This window comes from Gavialis gangeticus, unplaced genomic scaffold, assembly GCF_001723915.1.
Source record: "Gavialis gangeticus isolate Ggan-Ray unplaced genomic scaffold, GavGan_comp1, whole genome shotgun sequence".
NCBI lineage: Eukaryota > Metazoa > Chordata > Crocodylia > Gavialidae > Gavialis > Gavialis gangeticus.
Genome location: NW_017729032.1, coordinates 150,563,053 through 150,581,402, shown reverse-complemented (window position 1 = coordinate 150,581,402; position 18,350 = coordinate 150,563,053). Strand labels below are relative to the sequence as shown.

At 38.3% G+C, this 18,350-nt stretch overlaps 1 protein-coding gene across 3 annotated transcripts in view; it reads right to left on the bottom strand.

Moving 5' to 3' along the window:
• TBC1D8 (TBC1 domain family member 8) overlaps positions 1-18,350 on the bottom strand; it is a 66,705-nt gene that overhangs the window by 44,890 nt on the left and 3,465 nt on the right. Inside the window, exon 2 of one of the 3 annotated variants that reach the window (XM_019524803.1) lies at positions 4,295-4,450. In XM_019524803.1, coding sequence (XP_019380348.1) covers positions 4,295-4,450 — 156 coding nt within the window. The other 2 variants (XM_019524804.1, XM_019524805.1) reach the window with 2 other exon arrangements.

Sequence of the window (18,350 nt, the reverse complement as noted above, 5' to 3'; positions counted from 1 at the left end):
TTTGGGGAGGAGTTGAGCAGCCAAGAGTGGCAAAAGAACAGGGTAGGGACTACTCAGAAAAGCTGGACATGTATAAGTTCTCAGGGCTGGAAGGGATGCACCCAAGGGTGTTGAGAGAGTTGGCCAATGTGACTGCAGAGCCACTGGCCATCATCTTTGAAAACTCATGGCAATTGGGAGAGGTCCCAGTTGATCGGGCAAACATTGTGCCCACATTTAAGAAAGGGAAAAAAGAAGATCCAAGGAACTACAGACCAGTCAGCCTCACCTCAGTCCCTGGAAGAATCACAAAGCAGGTCTTCAAGAAACCCATTTCCAAGCACTTGGAGAAAAAGTAGGTGATTGGAAACAGTCAGCATGGATTCACCAAGGGCAAGTCATGCCTGACCAACCTGGTTTCCTTCTTTGAGAGGACTGACTTTTCAAATGCAGGAATACCAGTAGACATCATATACCTTGATTTTAGCAAGGCTTTTGTTACAGTCTTCCACAGCATTCTCACAAGCAAGCTAAGGAAGCACAGGTTGGATGAATGGACTGTTAAGATGGATAGAAAACTGACTGAATCACTGGGTTCAGAGGGTAGTACTCAATGGCTCAATGCCTAGTTGGCAGGTGGTATCAAGTGGAGTGCCCCATGGGTTTGCCCTGAGGCCAGTTTTGTTCAATATTTTCATCAACAACCTGGAAGATTGAATGGAGTACACCCTCAGCAAGTTTGCAGATGACACCAAGCTGGGTGGAGTAGTAAATATGCTGGAAGGTAGGGCTACGATTCAGAGACACACCTCAACAAATTGGAGGACTGGACCAAAAGAAATCTCATGAGGTTCAATAAAGACAAGTGTAAAGTCCTTCACATAGGACAGAATAATGCCATGCTCCACTACAGACTGGGGACCAACTGGCTAAGCAGCAGTCCTGCAGAAAAGGACCTAGGGGTTATGGCGGACAATAAGTTGAATATGAGCCAACAGTAAGTCCTTGCTACAAAGAAGACTAACTGCATACTGAGCTGCATTAGTAGAAGCATTGCCAGCAGACCAAGGGAAGTGATTCTTCCCCTCTATTCAGCACTGGTGAGACCACATCTGGAGTACTATGTCCACTTTTGAGCCCCCACTGCAGAAAGGATGCAGATAAATGGGAGAGAATCCAGGGGAGGGCAATGAAAGAGGTTGGGTTGTATGACTTATGAGAAGCTGAGGGAACTGGACTTATTTAGCCTGGAGTAGAGAAGACTGAGAGGGATATGATAGCAGCCTTCAACTACAGGAGAGGGATTCCCAAGAGGATGGAGCAAGACCGATTAGTGGTGGCAGATAACAGAACAAGAAGCAATGGTCTCAAGTTACAGCAAGGCAAGTTTAGGTTCAATATTAGGAAAAAAAAAAAACTCACTGGGAGGGTAATAAAACACTGAAACAGGTTATCCAGAGGAGTTGTGAACTCCCCACCCTTGGAGCCTTTTAAGACAAATCTTGGCTGGGATGAGATAGTTGGGGATGGTCCTGCTTTGAGCAGGGGGTTGGACTAGATGGCCTCCTGAGGTCCCTTCCAACCCTCACTTTCTACGATTCTGATTCCATCACGTGCGCACCATATTCTAATTTTTTAAATATAAAATGTTTTCTATCCAAAACGTAAAAGTTTTGTTTAATAAATTTGAAATTCTGCTTTCATATGTTTAATTAAATTCAAGTTGCCATCTTAATGAGGCTTGATACAAACATGAGCAAAGATGTATTCATCTAGTGAATGAGAAAAATTGTATTTTTTAAAAAAATAATATTTTTAAAGTGTGTGTGCGTCTGTGTGTACACTCACCAAGGAAAAATATGTACCAAGTCTACTGTAAAAACTGTATGTAGTTGTAAATCAACATGGTTTGTTATATCAACCAATAAAAATACACTTTCCTTAAACAGCAGAAAAAAAATACACACACAATGAGAAAGTTGATTAAAATCAATTATTTAATTATAGCTTTTGGCTTACTGATTTAAAACATGCTTTAATCAGTTATTTAAATCAGCATGGTTTTAAACTGATCAACCCTGCTGGGGGGCTGCTAAAAGATACAGAAGATGCTTGTCTGCATCCCCTTTCTTACTATAGCAACTGCTTGTAGTTCCTTTAAATCACCACAATGTCCCTCACAATTCTGCCACAGAATTAACAGGGAACTCATCACAGCCCCTCCAGTACCTCACCGGTACAAAGTGAAATTGAGAAGCTAAGCACCTGGCTTCTGCAGTGGGACAAGGATGCTGCTATTCTGCAGCACAGTTCCTGCATTGTGGGAACCTGAGGAGCAGAACAGCAGCAGTTCTTCACCACCCCCTTCCCAACCGTAAGTTCCAGTGTTAGTTTGTGGAGGAAGAGGGTTTAAAAAACAAACTGATCCAAGGGAAGAAGTAGCTTGCAAAACCACAGCACCCTTCAAAAGAGAGGGTCAAGTTCTTATGTTTTTCTGACTGCTGTAGCCAGTTCCAGTAGGAAACCCACTTCTTCCCCAATCTCTATTGCCGACATTTCATAATAAAAGGATTATTATTCAGAAGCAGCTTAAAGTACTATGGGTTTTAACGGCATTCAGAACTTTTTGTTCATGTAACCACAAAAATGTCTTGCTTGCACAGGGTAGATTAATGCACTATTGATCTACAATAGAAGAAAATTCTGAAAATCCTAAGCAGCATTTAATTTTTCTACCTTGGACATCTGTTTAAAGGAGATGGGGGAAATACCAAGAACTTAAAATTACTTGTGTAATTATCTTAAGAAGTCTCTGAAATATCAAAGAGACTCAACCATTCTAGAGAGACAAGCTATACGGTTAGCAATCCCCTTCAAGTGAACGGGAAAAAAAGGCCACATACACATGGCAAATCACTCAGCTGCCTTCACCAACTGAAAGGCAGACAGTAATAATGATCAGCTCCAGCAAGGAATACATCCTACTGACCAAGGAACAAAAGCTTTCTTTGATGTCAACACTATGTTTGCATCATCATCAAACTCAACTCATTCTTTTCAGTATAAGTGCATTATTTTAAGAGCAAAAAAATCCTTCTTCATGAAGCAACACTCACTTTCATAATGTATAATTTTCTCTTTCAAGTAAAAAAAGGCAGGGGATAAAATGAAGAGCAATTATGAAAATGAGGAAATATGAGCACCTAATCACAGCCAAAAATAATAATAATAATCAGAAGAGACTCTATGCAAGTTTCCTTGCACAGAGCTACTAATGTATATCAGCCGTGACCCATAACCCTTCACTCAAATATTATATGTCTTCAAAACATATTATTTGGCATAGTAATTTTCTTATATGGACTTCCAATAGAACAGTAAGGGCACTTCCTTTAAGGAAAGACAGCATAAATTGGATTTTTTTTTTAAATCTCAAGCAGCTGAAAACAGGAAGCAAGCATAACCAATGCAGAGATACCTACCTGAATTTGTAGCAAGCCTGAAAAAATAGCTCAAAGGCCTGAACTGCCCCTTTGATTTCTACAAGTATTACATCAAACGTCTGCAATATTTTAATTGTCTGAAGGGAACTGAAGGCAAAGGAAAACATATACAAAAGACAGACACAGCATTTTGCAGAGGGAAGAGGCAATGGAGAATTTACAAATGCACTGATGAAAATGAGCAGGCATTAACATGTGACTGCTGTGACTTGCAATCGATTTATCTTCAGTAAACTTTCTTCACTTTCAAAAGTATGGGAAAGACTGCATTAAGGATTAGTGTAGGACCCATCAATGTAAATCTTCAGAGTTCATTCACTGTATACGTTACCTAATGCTACAATTCTCTTTAAAATATTTAGTATTTTTAAAAATTGATTCATGAGCAACCAAAAGGGTTAAGGAGATATTTTTCTAGTAAACCACGTCAATACTGCTTATATGCGTTGATGAAGGACTGGACAAAAAGACTTCAAGGTGCATTTATTACAGTCTGAAAAGATGCATGCAAATTGAACAATTACATTTTGCAACAGGCAAAAAAACCCCAAACTAATGCAAGGCAGCATCAAACTCTTCTTTTTCCTGATTAGCAAATGCAAACAATCCATTTTATCAATGATTCCTGAAATGGTAACCAACAGGTATTTTGGTTGTTAAACATATACAGCCAAAAGTCTTTACACACACACACACACACACACACACACACCATCATTATTTTTGGTTACCTTCAGCTTCTTGGACATGCAGATACTGAGCATGCTCAGAATTTATCTTTGGCATTTTGTTTTGGTTGGTATGTGACTCACCAATGGCTATGGCCCAGTAAACTTCTGATCCATTCAATAACTCACCACATGCAATGGCAGAGTAAACTGGTGCTCCTGGAACTTGAAGTAAAATTCGAAATGGAGCAACACGTGCGTTAGAATCTAGCACTGCATCCAGGGCACCAACCAAACGACCTAAACATACAAAGAAGAAAGATGCCTTTGAATAACAAGAGAACCAACTTTTATTAAGATCAGTTTATCACTATCAAAACACTCTAATTTTGCTACAAAGAGAGTGAAGAGTGAGCAAACCAATTAGAAAAACAAAAACATATTAATTTTTGGCATTTCTTGTGGGTTTATTAATATTATGATATAGCTAGCATAGAAATGTAGGGACCTCAGGATGTCATCTAATCCATCCCTGTACTCTAAGCCCAGACGCACATACCCAGACAATCCTTGATAGATGTTGTCTACCATGTTCTTAAGTCCAAGAAAGAGATGTCAAACCCTGTCGGGTAGTCTGTTCCACTGCTTTTTCAAACATACTGCTAAAATGTTTTTCTTAATATTTAACCAAAATTTTTCTTCTCTCTCCTATAAATTAGCCTCTTTGACCCACCTATAGTGGTCACAGAGAAGAATTGGTCTCTGTCCTTTCTATAGTAACTATATTGTCTATATCTATATTAGGGCACTATCATGCCCCTCCTTGCAGGCTTATCTTTTCTAAAGCTTAATTACCTCAACCTTTCCTTATAAATAAGTGATGTTTTCCAAATATTTTATCCCTCTAGTTGCTCTCTTCTGAACTGTCTTCAGTATGTCTACATACATATTTCTTAAAATGTACCATCACCATAATTATTTACCATGCTTTAGAAATAAGATTCCTGTTAATATACCCCAGATTCCTGTTAATACACCTGAGAAAAAAAAAGGAAAATCTTATTCTAACAATAGCTTATCATGGACATCTATTCAGTTTGTGGTCCCCTGACTTCCCAGATCTTTTGCTACGTACTGCTGTCTAGTCCATTAATCCTCATTTAGCACTTGGCATTTGATTTCTCCACCCAAAGTGTGATACTTTGCACAGGTCTTTAATAGACTTATCTTACTGACTTTGGACCATTTCTCCAATGTGTCAAGATCATTTTGAACTGTGCTCCTTGTACTCCAAAGCAAATGCAACCTCTCCAGCTTGTGTCATCCACAAAATTTATAAATTTACACTGTAGTCCATCATCAAGGTCACTATTAAAAATATTGATATCTGAAATGTCCTCCCATTTTACAGCAAACCATAAACCATTTGGCTGGGCATAGCTTTTCAACAAGTTTGGCCCTCACTTCATGGTGATTTCATCCAGACCAAAGGTTTTCAACTTTTCTCATTTGCAGATCCCTAAAAGATTTCAAATGGAGATGCAGCCCCCTTTGAATTGTAAGTGTGAGTATTCACATACTTTTGACTGATCTGTCATCTTTCGCAGACCCCTTAGACATAGTCTGCAGACTGTCAGAGGTCCACAGACCACAGGCTGAAAACCACTGATCTAGAGTATTTATCCCTAGTTTCTCACAAGAACACCATTGGAGGAGTATCATAACTCTTTAAGGAAGTCAATATAGTTCACATCTGCCATTTCCCCCTTACGCCCACACACACAGGAAAAAGTTAGAATACAAAAACAAACAAACAATCTCAAATGTAATTTTTTGTGTTCAAGATGGCAGTGTATTAAAACTGGCTAGCTGTTTAAAACTGGAGTAATGAGTTGGCAGACAAAAATATAAACAAGGAAAGTGCCAAATTCTCCCTTATCATTATGGGAAAAACAAAAACAAAAAACCAACCCTCCAAATACATTTAAAAAAAACCCCACATTTATCTACGCCTACAGGAAATAGTGAGCATATGATATAAGATACAGTCTTTAAAACAGCACAGATAAAGCCAGTAGGAAATGCAGAGGAGAAGTATTGAAAAAGAAACTCCAGTAAAATATGAATTCCTTCATTCTACATAAAAAAGTGTTCTAATTCTGTAAAAACATTCTTAAATTCCTATTTCCTACTAATGACCTTAAGATGCTGGCTACTCTACATGCCAGCATCTTATCACAGAGGATACGTAGGACAATAGCACAGCACAGAGCAACTTGAGACTTTCGAAAGTCCAAGAAAGTAAGCAGCCATTCAAAGGCTACTCTGTAGGGGGGTTTTTCTAAGAAGAAACTTAATAGGAAAATTATCAAAAAACAGTTTTGACTACATAGGACTATGATCTTACTGAAGTTTTTGGCAAGAGTTAGGCCAATATTAAGTGCTTCTGAAAATCCCATTAAAATCTGCTTTCAGAAGTATGGTTATTCTTTAAATATAGATAAAAAGCACATATGCAGTGTGAAGCTAAGTTCAAGAAGAAGGATGTTTATTTTATTTCTCACTTCGTGAAAATGAATTCCCTTTTCTGTTTGTGAATTACTGGTCTCAGCAGCCAATTCCTCATTTCACTTTTTACTTCTTCATTAAATTTCCTTTATGTGTACAAACTATAATGAGCTACAAAGTTTGCAGTTCAACACAATCATTATGTAATGAAAAATAATTAATAAATAATCCTCCATCTGGATTTAGCTCTAATTAAAATGCTTCCAATTAAACATGGGAAAGCCACAACAAAAGATCTTAAAAAAAAGAGGGAGGAAGAGGGTGATGGGGACAGGGGTCACGTACAAACCCCAATGATCACTAAGTGCAATGCATCTTTGATGCCTTTCTATTAAGTTAGTTTTCCATATTTGTAAGTAGCCTAATGGAACTCCCATTACTGTCTATGGGCAGTTTCACTGATTTAAATGGGATTGGATTAGGCCCCCGATCTATTTTTTTTCATTTGGAAGGGATTCACACTCTTTCTAGCTTTACAAGCAAGAACACTGTCTAGATTTCCAGTCTCAGATATCTACCTATGATTTCAATACAGCAAGATAAAGATGTCTTTGTGAAGCAGAGTGGGCAACCTACACAGCGCTTCCACTTGTATTTTGAATATTTTTCTCCAGGCACAAAAAATCCTGCATTGTTGTGTATCCTGAAGCATGCTAGTATCTTCTGCTAGTAAAAACAAAGCAGTAATTTTGCTTGCTATAGCTTCATTACTGTACTTTCGAACCTCTATTTTTGGAGGCGCTATCCCAACAGCCTAAGCTGAAACTTATAGGAACAAGGTCCAAACACAGAACATATTTGCTAGGCCTACAAAAGCTATGCAATGTGAATCAAAATTTTAACCAGCTTGGTGCACAAATAAAAAGGCTTAACATTAAAGAAAGGATAAAACATTTGATGAAAAAGGTGTGAATTTCGAAGTGCTGTTTGTATAATACCGGCTTCCAGCTCTGTTTAACACCTGTAACAACAGCTGCACAGTGCTTCCCATTGACGTAATCCATAAAACATGAAAACTAAAAAGCTTTAAGGGATAATACTTGAATTTTAAAACTGCTTTCAAAAAGAAAGTCTACTTTTTGACAGAGCAGCCTTTTAATAATACACATCCTTATTTTCCCATAAAATATTTATAAAAAGTTTTCACAGACCCCAGATGATAATAAAGTTCATTTTAGCTAGGAAGATGCTGGATTTTTTTTTTTAACAAGGAACAGCAAAGCCATCTAAACAGAGGCCTAATCAAAGGTACAATTATTAGGAAAACAGATATGCTACATTAACTTGTTTGTTATAGTAGTCATTAGGTGTTACTTGTTACTGTGAACAGACTAACATTGACAGGAGGTAAATATAAATAATATTATCAAGCCCCTTTCTGTTTAATTGTAAAAGAAAAAGCTGGAGCCACACATTTTTCCAGGCTGACTTTGGAGTACAGTAGCCAATCAGCTCAGACTCTTCCATATGCAGAAGTCTTTTCATCGTGTTAAATTACAGACAGTGCTGAATTACAGAAGGGAGGTCCAAGCTCAGGGTACACGTCAGAAAAAGTTGAGGGCAGGGTACACTTTTCCTCTACACTGTCAATTTGTGCTCAATAACACGAGTGTAAGAATGAGCATTTTACGTACATTCTTATGGACATGAACAAAACATAGTTTGCTATTTCCTAATATATCCTGGATCTTAACTACAATACTTTCTGTTTCATTATCCTGTTTATAAACTGTACATTAGTGCAAATTTTCCACAACCTTAACTACTGCAAGTCAAACAACATTAAGTAGAACAAAAGTAATCAGAGAGATTTTTATTCTGAAATCCCTACCATGGTGTTCACAGTGGTAGAAAACACACACTATGACAAATAATAAAAATAAGTTTGCAAGAGACTGAGGACCTGTTTTTAAAGCCTGCAACAGTCAGGCAGTGCCTTTGTTTTTACACAGATCACAGTGGAAACCAATCAGCCTGGAAACAGCATACTACATAACTGCATGATTAGGTCTGTTTATTCAAATTAATTCCAGCCCTATGTACAACACAGCTGTGCAGCATCAATTAAAACAGAAAATGAGGACACCATACAGAGACTTACCAGTTATTAAATAAACCTGCAAACTCATCAGCGATCACCCATCATTTGAGTTTAATGTATGAGACCCCAAAAGAAGATAAAGTACAGCTTGTGAAGCTACCCACTACGTTGAGTGCCACAACTCTAGAAGAAGAGCAGCTAGAGTAAGCTGACCTAACATCAATTTCTAAGTAACTTACTGAATTATTCAAACTCTCGGAAATGCAGATTTCTTTTCTGAGTCCATGTGAACAACATGGGTGGGTTTTAAACTTTAAGATGGGCAGGATTAAGGGCTTTACACAGGCTTGCAGAAAGGTACATTCACAGTCACAACCCAAAACCCAGTCCTGAAACAAGGCACCCAAGAGAGGTCATTCTTTTAAAATAGGGTTGTCCAAGCTGGTCTACATGCAAGCCATGAGCAGTTAATTCATGGCCAACCAGCTGCCCCCACCCCCAATATTGCCACCGCTGCTGTAACTGGGATCTTCAGGCTCCTGCTCCCTCCTCCAGCTCCCACTTCCTGCCCCCCACCCTGGGGATAAAGCAACACAGAGTATGGGACTCAGGGTCCATGGAGCAAGTAGATTGGGGTACATCATGGTTTGTGCAAGGGGGTGTTGCAGAAACTGCTGCCTGTGGGTGGGGGGGCCCTGGCCACTTTGGATAACCCTGTTTTAACAGGGAGGAAGCTTTCTTCACTCTTCCCTTGGAAGATGTGCTACACATAAATATACAAGATGCCTTGGGCCAGAGAGAGAAGGCAAGAGGAACATGACATGAGCCTGGTAGTCAAGGGACATATGGGGGAGCAGAAAGATCTGGTTCTAATCCCTATTCCAAGAACTGTTTCCATCACTGTGTAAAATACAGACCCAGTCCTTGGAGGAGGAGCAGGTGCTCAGGTCTCTTGTCTTTTCTCTCTGCCTCCAGGGGGTTTTTTCTGCAATTTGTTCTTTTCTGCACAGTGAAACAGCTTCAAAAGGAAGTGTGGAGAGTGGCCCAACCAAGGAATAGCCAACAGGCTAGCAATCTACAGGGAGGTGGGAGATGGAGGTTTGAGGTCCTTCAGATGGAAGATAACACTGAAGTTAGCTTTTCCATATCCTGCATGTCTGCCCTAACCATTAAAAGAGGGACATCACAATCTCCCTTCTCTGGCTAGGCTTTAAGAGTGGCTGCCACCACATCTTAACGAGAGCTTGATCACATGGCTGCACATTAAGGATACTCCAAAACACTTCCTAAACTGAGTCCATCGGATGACACAAGAAACTGAACACCTAATTTCTGGATCCCAGTTACACCTAAACCCAGCTGCTCACCAGTGTTAACAGTAAGGTGTTTCTGGGCCTTTATAGAAGAACTTTAGGGACCTAGGAAACTTTCAGGGCAATAACTGGAGGTGCCTTAATCTGGCAGTAACAGAGATTGGGAGCAAATCCACAGGGATTTTTAGAATGGAAGTTTTAAAGTTGGTCATCTAAATCCCACTGGAAGTCCCATTTTAGGTGCCTACTTCTTTTCCTTGGATGTGACTGTTATTTAAGTGCTCTGAAAATGTATCATAGCTTACAACAAATTATGGATCCAAGCAACTATAACAGCAGCACAACCCCTACTATAAAATTCTAGGCCCAATAAATACTACACAAGGGACAGCATCGTTTGTCCCAGCATGCCCATCCTCAGGGGCTTACAGAACATTTAGTGCCGAGTTCTACTCATGCCTCTCTTGTAATCCCCCTGCAAGAAACCAAATGCAAAATCAAAAGTAGGAAATACAAACATCAGTCAGGCAAAAAAAAAGTGTTTTCTAAATCAGAAACCAGAAGTATGCTTCCCCTGTCTCAACAACCAACTCAAATTCAGTTTCAAGATGATAGCTAACAATTGGGAGATGCAATTTCTGATCCACATGCTACATTATATGAGAATTGGCCTTTATTGAGTAATTCCCGGGGGTGAGGGGGAAATCTCATCCAGAAAATGTACAAGTTAGATATTTTAAAAACATGAACTCAGAATTGCGAAGTTGTGTTATTCACTCTTGATTTCTTGTCCAATACAGTTAGTATTTTAACTGCACAATAATCACAGGTTTATCGCTCCTTCCTTCTGAACACTTCAAAGTACTTTGCAGATGATTACAAATCCACCTGAGGTTAGCAAGTATCTGCTTGTTACACATGGGGCAACACAGCTAAGCAAACTGACTTGTCACACAGCAACTCAGCAGAGCCATGGAAAGAACCCAAAACTCCTGGCCTCCTGTTCTCTTTTGCCTAGCTACAAAACTGGCTTAACTGCTCCACCCTCTTTCAATGTTATCTTTCAGAGGAAGCCCTAGAGGTGAAAGAGCTTTTATACCAACTCTAAACCAGCCTTCTGGACCTCTTTGCATAAGGAGGTGTGCTTAAGAAAAGAGGAAGCTGGATGAAATTCTGTTGTCTTCTAGCAATTTTCCAGCTTCCACAACAGGCAACTGGTCCCACATACAGGTGGCCATAACTGTCGGCAGTAAACCAAGACTGGCCAGATCAGGTGGATTCCTCCCACTCCTGATCTGCACAGAGGTCAATTCTGCTATGGTCCAGGATCTATCCCTACTCCGATGGTTTAAAAACTTTTGACAAAGCAGTCTATTCCATTTAATAGGTGCTATGTAGGGAACTCTGTAACAACACAAATTTAGCAGCAAAATTTCTATTAAGTTCTCCCTGAAACAGAACACAACCACCTGATTTTTTTTGTACCAATTCTAAACACATTAGACAAGCAGGGATATTTGTCTAAAACTGCAAGAAAAAACTTCTGCTTTTTAGCCATGTCATGTTGGAAGTAAGCACCATCAGTTCAACAGAAAGCTAATGATAACAGGAGAAGGTGAACCCTAACTTACCTCCCATACAGCCTTTGTTAACTTCTGCAAAATTATGCAGAGTGCATATAAGGGTAGCTTTTAACCCAGCAGGACATTAGTATACATATTAGCCTTTTCTGTTCAATTTTAGAAGAATCCATTAACTAAGGAAGTATATTAAATAAGAAAAAAAGTAGATTACAGTAATATTATACCAACCCTAGTGTATTAAAGAACTAATTTCCTTACTGTTGAGGTAGGTTTATCTCATTTGTAAAAACGCATACAGAAGGCTAGATTTTATCACTAAGGATCTGATGTTGCAAACAATTACAGATGGGGGTAACTTTACAGGTAGACCTAATCCCACTGAAGCCAGTCAGATTATTTCACATGTATTTGCAAGATCAGGTTCTTGGAAACTAAGGAGGCGCTTTAAATTTCTTTTGCTGTATATAAAAAGAAACTGAAACCAGCTGTTCGCCTGTCATTTTTTTTTAACCTGAGTGCTCAGCATTGTGTTCTTTATAATGTGGAGAGTTAGATGGATGGCCTAGGAAAAGTTACGTTTCTACTTTTTTAAAGCTATATTTCATACTTCGTAAATGGTCTCCGAGTCTCTTTTTGTTTTTGCTTCAACTTTCAACTGTTCACTTGTTTGATTGTCTCATGTCCTTGGGGATTCAATTTATCATCACGGGGGTCTGATGAGCATACCATACAATAGTGGAAGGAAGTGAGGTAGAAAGGGAGAAGAGGAAAGAGCAGAAGTACGCACCTCCTTTCCCTGGAGGATGCAAAACCATTCTGTACTCCTGCAATATTAGCAGCTAGTGTTTTCTGAAAGAATATTTGCTCTAAAACCTCTTTCTCTTCAGACTACACCATTTTTTCTGCAGATGTTGCCTCCCCTAACAATTCTTCCAGGAATTAGTCACACTTATTAATTCAACAGCAGCCGGAGACATACGCAGCTGCAACTAATATTTTATGGTTCTAAAGTGCAAAGAGCTGAAAGCTTCACTCTCTCACTTCAAATCCAATAACACTCCCTAACAAACAAAACAAATACAACTGTTTCCTACCTAAAAAATAAGTTATCTATAAATATGAAGGATAAACAGCTGCATTTTATAGCCCCCTAAACAACCAGACTGCAAATTCTCGAGAGTACTAGCTAAACGACAAAAAAAATTCCCAAAACACTTCAACATGTTTTCTTGTCACTAATATACAAGGCCCCAAAATAGCGAATAGGAGCAGCTCTGGATCGCATCATTCTAGTCACCATAAACATCCTAAAGAACGTGCTTGTCATCTTATTCTTTATAGTCTGTGTATACTACCATAAAAGCAACACAAATAAACGCACACAGTATGTTTATTCTAGTTTTAATTTAGCTGCTTAATGCTTTACAGTGTTAGGCAGCCTAATGTTTAAAAATCTAACACAAGCAATCCAGGCTGGCCCTTAGGCAGGATAACTCTTGGTTTGCTGGTGCATCAACCATCCCTCAGTTTGAGGATTATCTCCCCCACTGCTCCCTGATGGGTCTTGAGGTGACTTAAGAGTTCAATCCTTCAGCCACAGGGATTTTTTTACTGATGCATTCATGGCTTTCTAGGCATATGAAGTAACAGAGAAGAGGGTTTTTTTAAACACGTGTAACATGCTACTTCCCCATTCTGCTTGCTAGTTCCCTTTGCCATCTAATTCAGGGGTGGGCAGAATGTGGCCCAGGGGCCGGATGCAGCCTACCAGGCCTATCTGGCCTGCGGGGCCCATAAAAAATTTAGAAAAGTAATATTTATCTGCTCTGGGCTGCCTGTCATGTGGCCCTTGACGGCTTGCCAAAACTTAATAAGCGGCCGTCCACCCAAAATAATTTCCTGCCCCTGATCTAACTTGTGGGTTTATAAGAATGAAGTAGGCAAAGGGCACAAACAATGCCACAATACTAATTTTTTTTTAAAAGGGTTGTCAAGGTTGCTGGTGCTGTGCTTTTAAGCTGAGAAACTTCCATGATGGTCTCCTTTGCTTGCTGGGGGTCTAGAGGTGTGGACACACAAATGCTTGGAGTTGTTTCAAAAGTTCATACATTTTAATTGCAATGTGCAAATGAGCCAAGAACAATTCAAATGCCGCAAAACTTTTGCCTTTTAAAACATACATCTGGGGTTCAATGTCTTAACACAAGCACAGACCAAATTTACTTATAAAGTAATCGGGACTCGTATTAGAGATGATCTCTTTTATTAGATCGAGATTTTTGCAAAAAAAATTTTTGAATTGCTTATAAAGAAGTTAAACTTTAATTGCTTATAAAGAATTTCTTTAATTGCTTCATATAAAGAAGTCACCCCTGGTCAAGCAAGATGCATTCTTTTCATGAAAAGGAAAGAGTGAAAGAAGCTGATATTTTGGAACTCTATTTGTGAGAAAAGTTATATAAGCATTTGGAAGGGCCCAAGTTTTCAGTGAGCCAGGGTAAGAAAATATTTTTTTCTATATAGGGACAGGGGCACCAACTACATAGTATTATCCAACAAGATCTTCTGGATGGCAGAGAAAAGCATAATCCAATTTTAAGTGCTATGGAAACACTTTTAATGAATAAATTAATCAAGTTTGGGAATTTCTCCTTCCATCAAGCTATAACTCAATACAAACAATAGCTTGTCTAGCAGCTAACTGATTTTAGAACAGAATGATATTTGGCATTTTGGAGGAAGGCTTCTTCTCCAGAATCCATTTATTTCACCTTTCACCACAATTACCGAGCACCAGCCCCAAGAAACAAAATTATCAGGTCATCTGTTTGCTATCTTTCCTACAAATGCAGGCATAAACATAGCTTTTGCCTCAGTCAGCCTACCTAATTAACATCTCTTAGCAGACTAACATGACACTAAGATAGTCTGTACTAGCTGCCAGCAGGTTTCCAATCTGAGTTCAAGGTGTTAATTATGAGCTGGAGACCCCAACTGGCTTGGGATTTACTGTGCTTCCCTCTCTGAGCCATGCTGCAACAGCTGCAGGAAATGGGAACACTCAATGTGTACCCCTCAGCATAAAAGACTACCAACAGCATAACAGCCCCTCCATTTTTATTTATTTATTTTTTGCCTTCCAGACTGGAAAAGTCTGAATACTGGAAAATGCTAAAAGGCATTACTATTTAAATAGTGTTAAGGGAGAAACAGGCCTGGTAAGAGCAGATGTTTGCAAGGGGAGGTTGTATTATTTCAATGTGATTTTATTGTAGTTGATTATTTTTGGTGTAAGGGGACACAGCAGCTGGCTTTAGTTTTGATTATATTCATAGTTCCTGGATAAGGGACCTAGAGCTCAGGATAAGCATTCTTTTATATATTATACATCAAAATGAAGTAAATAAGTTGACAACAGGAAAAGAAGGAGAAGAGCTAGTACCAGTCAAATCTCCCTGGAGCATGAGCAGGTGCTCTCTGCACCATAGCTGCACAATCACTGTATTATAGACAATAGGGCAATTTTTCTCTTTTCCTAAAGAGAAAAGTACTAGCTACTTACTTTAACTAGTGCTACAACTTAGAAGTCATGATGAATATTTGCTCAAGGTTTTTTTCTTACATAAGTATGCTCATTCAGAAACCATCCGTACATAGGCGTTAATGATTAATTCTGCAATATAGTCATACTTTACACTTAAATGACACCTTCAGTCTTATTACCAAATTCCCTAGTAAATTAACTCTCTCTCAAAATTCTCTTTTTGTTACCCATTAAAAGTAGCTTTTTTCCCAATTATTATAAACACACACAAGATCAGAATAATTGATAACCCAGTTTTATGACTTCAATCAGCTAAAAAGTTAATAAAAAGGCACCGGAGTTGAAGGAACACAATCAAAATGTCAGGTACACCAAACTATTTCTGCAGAATAAAGACTCTTAATTTATAGGTTTATTTTCCTAAATTATAAGAAAAACAAGCCTACATATATTCAGGGAACATACAAAGAGAAAAAACAGTACTTCATTTCTTTTGGATATAAAATAATGCAGCACAGAATACTGCCTAAACAGACCTGCAAAGTTAGCCGCTCAGTAGTAGTGAGAAAAATGTTACCAATGTTTTACACACTGTAAAACTTAAAAATATATTTTAATGTCCATGGTAACTTTCTCAATAAAATCTGAAAGTTAGAGAATGAGCGGTTGCTTTGAAAATTAATTAATTTTCAAATTAATTAATCTAATCAAAAAGGAAAAGAGCTGAAACTGTCACCATCCTCTAATAAAAAGTGACAAATCACCTCACCTCTTTGCTACAAGAGATTTACATTATGCTACTTTAAATGAGAAAATAGATTTGACAGAACGCATCTCCTTGCAGGCAGCTAAAGATTACTGTTCACCTGTGGAGTCTGTAAACTATCCACAGAGACTACGAATGCTATCAGCAAGCATTTTAGACTTTACAGAGCTGTAACAGTTCAACCAGTTCTCTCACCTCCTACAGAGCTATAATAAATCTCATACGTAAAGAAAGATTTCTTCAGTTTTATACAAATACAAATGCAGAACCAACCAAAGCTACTAAACTACATCCTGGGATGCAAGGAGGGGGGGTTAATTTGTGGATAATTTAATTCCGAAATGCAGGCTCTCCAGAAATCATTTCAAGTTTCCTGCTTTGGTCCCTGATCCAATAAAGCTGTTAAACATGTAAGTAGCCTGGCTCAAGTCAACAACACTACTCACATATTCAAAATTAAGCATATGCTTAATCAAAACCACTTAGGAACAGAGAAAACAAGTTGCAGAGTGTATAATTATTAAGAAGGTGGGAGGCCTTTATTCAATAAAATATAGGCTAGTTTTCCACGCCACTTGTAAAATTAACTAAGATCAGTTAGTGTCCCCTAGAACATAATTTAAATGGATGTTGTAGGTTTTCAAATGGCAGGTAGAATTGTTTAAAGTACAATAAAAATACACTGCTCTGACAGAGAAACTGATATAGAAGACAAATGTTTCTATGTGACCTAACACTGCCTTATAGTGTAGCCCTTTGGAGATTAAATAAGCACATAATCAAACAAAAGATATCCTTCAGTTCTGTGCTAAGTTTGTTTGTACGTTCTGGACAGAATGACCTGGAAGGAAGGATAAAACATGCTGGAAGAACGATCAAGCAAAGAATAGTTCTTTATGCTCAGGTGGTACAAGGAAAACACCATATACTGCCAGGGGGCTTTAATATATTGTTACAATGGGCACAAAAGTAGTTTAGATGTCATCTTATTCTCCCCTCCCCTTTTTAAATCAGAAAGATTAATCAAAGTTAGAGCTAGGAGCGCTGATGTCACACTTGCATAATTATAAAGTTATAGTTGCAAGTATACCAAGAACTATATCAGTATTTTGAGTTTTTACTGAAACTTTCATCTGGAAAGCTCAAACACCTATTAAATCTTCCTACATTCTTGTGAAGCTGGAAGCACTGCATTCACTTCTGACTAGATTAACGACTGAGCTGGAAACAAAAGCCAGAACTCTTGACTTGCAAACCCCCACACTAAAAAAAAAATAGTAGTAGTAGTAGTAGTGTAGTCTCTCACCATGTTCATGATTTCTCTCTCATATATTTTAAAACGATTCACAGAATCTATTTTAAAAATAAGTCATAAAAACTTCAAGCCATTTTCTTCGTGGACTGAATACACCTGATTGCTTTTTCAGCATTTATATTTAAAACTTACATCAAATGAAATTAATCTAGTCACTAAAAGCAATCTGCTCTCAATCTGGACTGTCCTAAGTGAATGAGAATCTTCCTCATTACATAAACTTGATTTATTTTCTATACAGCAATGGATCTATACTTCTAGGTCATTTTAAACTGCAAAGCAAACATCTGGGAAGTCGATGCAAAGACAATGTCTAATTTTAAGGTTGGAGGGGTCCCCACCTCCTAAGGAGGGTTAGGGGGAGAACATAAAAAAAGAATAGAAACAGCCATTTTAGTAGCCAGGCAGAACAGACTTATGCTAGCCTCATGCAGAAGCCTATGTGCACATATAGCTTCTGCAATCAGCTAAAATAATACACCAGGAACTTAGCTAGACAGTAAGCATCATTTTTTTACTTTAAACTTGCAGATGTCTGCCAGCGCAACAAACAGCTAAGTAGTGGAGACTTTACATTAGTGAATCTCAGCCACATGATCAGCCTGGACCTAAAACAAACAGCTGTAGATGCTATTTTTGGATCTGCAAATTAATCCTTCTCCTCTCAACAATCATGGCAGCCTGATCTATCTGCTCCCCACAAGGAAAAGAGGGTAGAGAATAAACCTGGGGGATGAAATGTTGGGCCCCTTTTAAGTCAACATTTAATTGACTTCAACAAAGACTAAGGTAACACAAGGCCTTCTAGTCTACCAAGTGGGACTTAAACTTTTGTGCCACCTGCAGTTAAAACGAAAAACTCAGAACGCTTACAGACAAGGATTTTTGTTTCATATTAAAAAAAGCTTTAAAAAAAATTCACACTATTAGAAAAAGCCAAGATTGAGATCTGAAATACCCATTTTCTTCTAATTCTGTTACCCACCATAAGCAATCCAAATTAAAATTAAAAAAGAAAAAACAATCAAGATATGTGACACAATCAAGAGCTCCATTATTTTTCCTCTTGT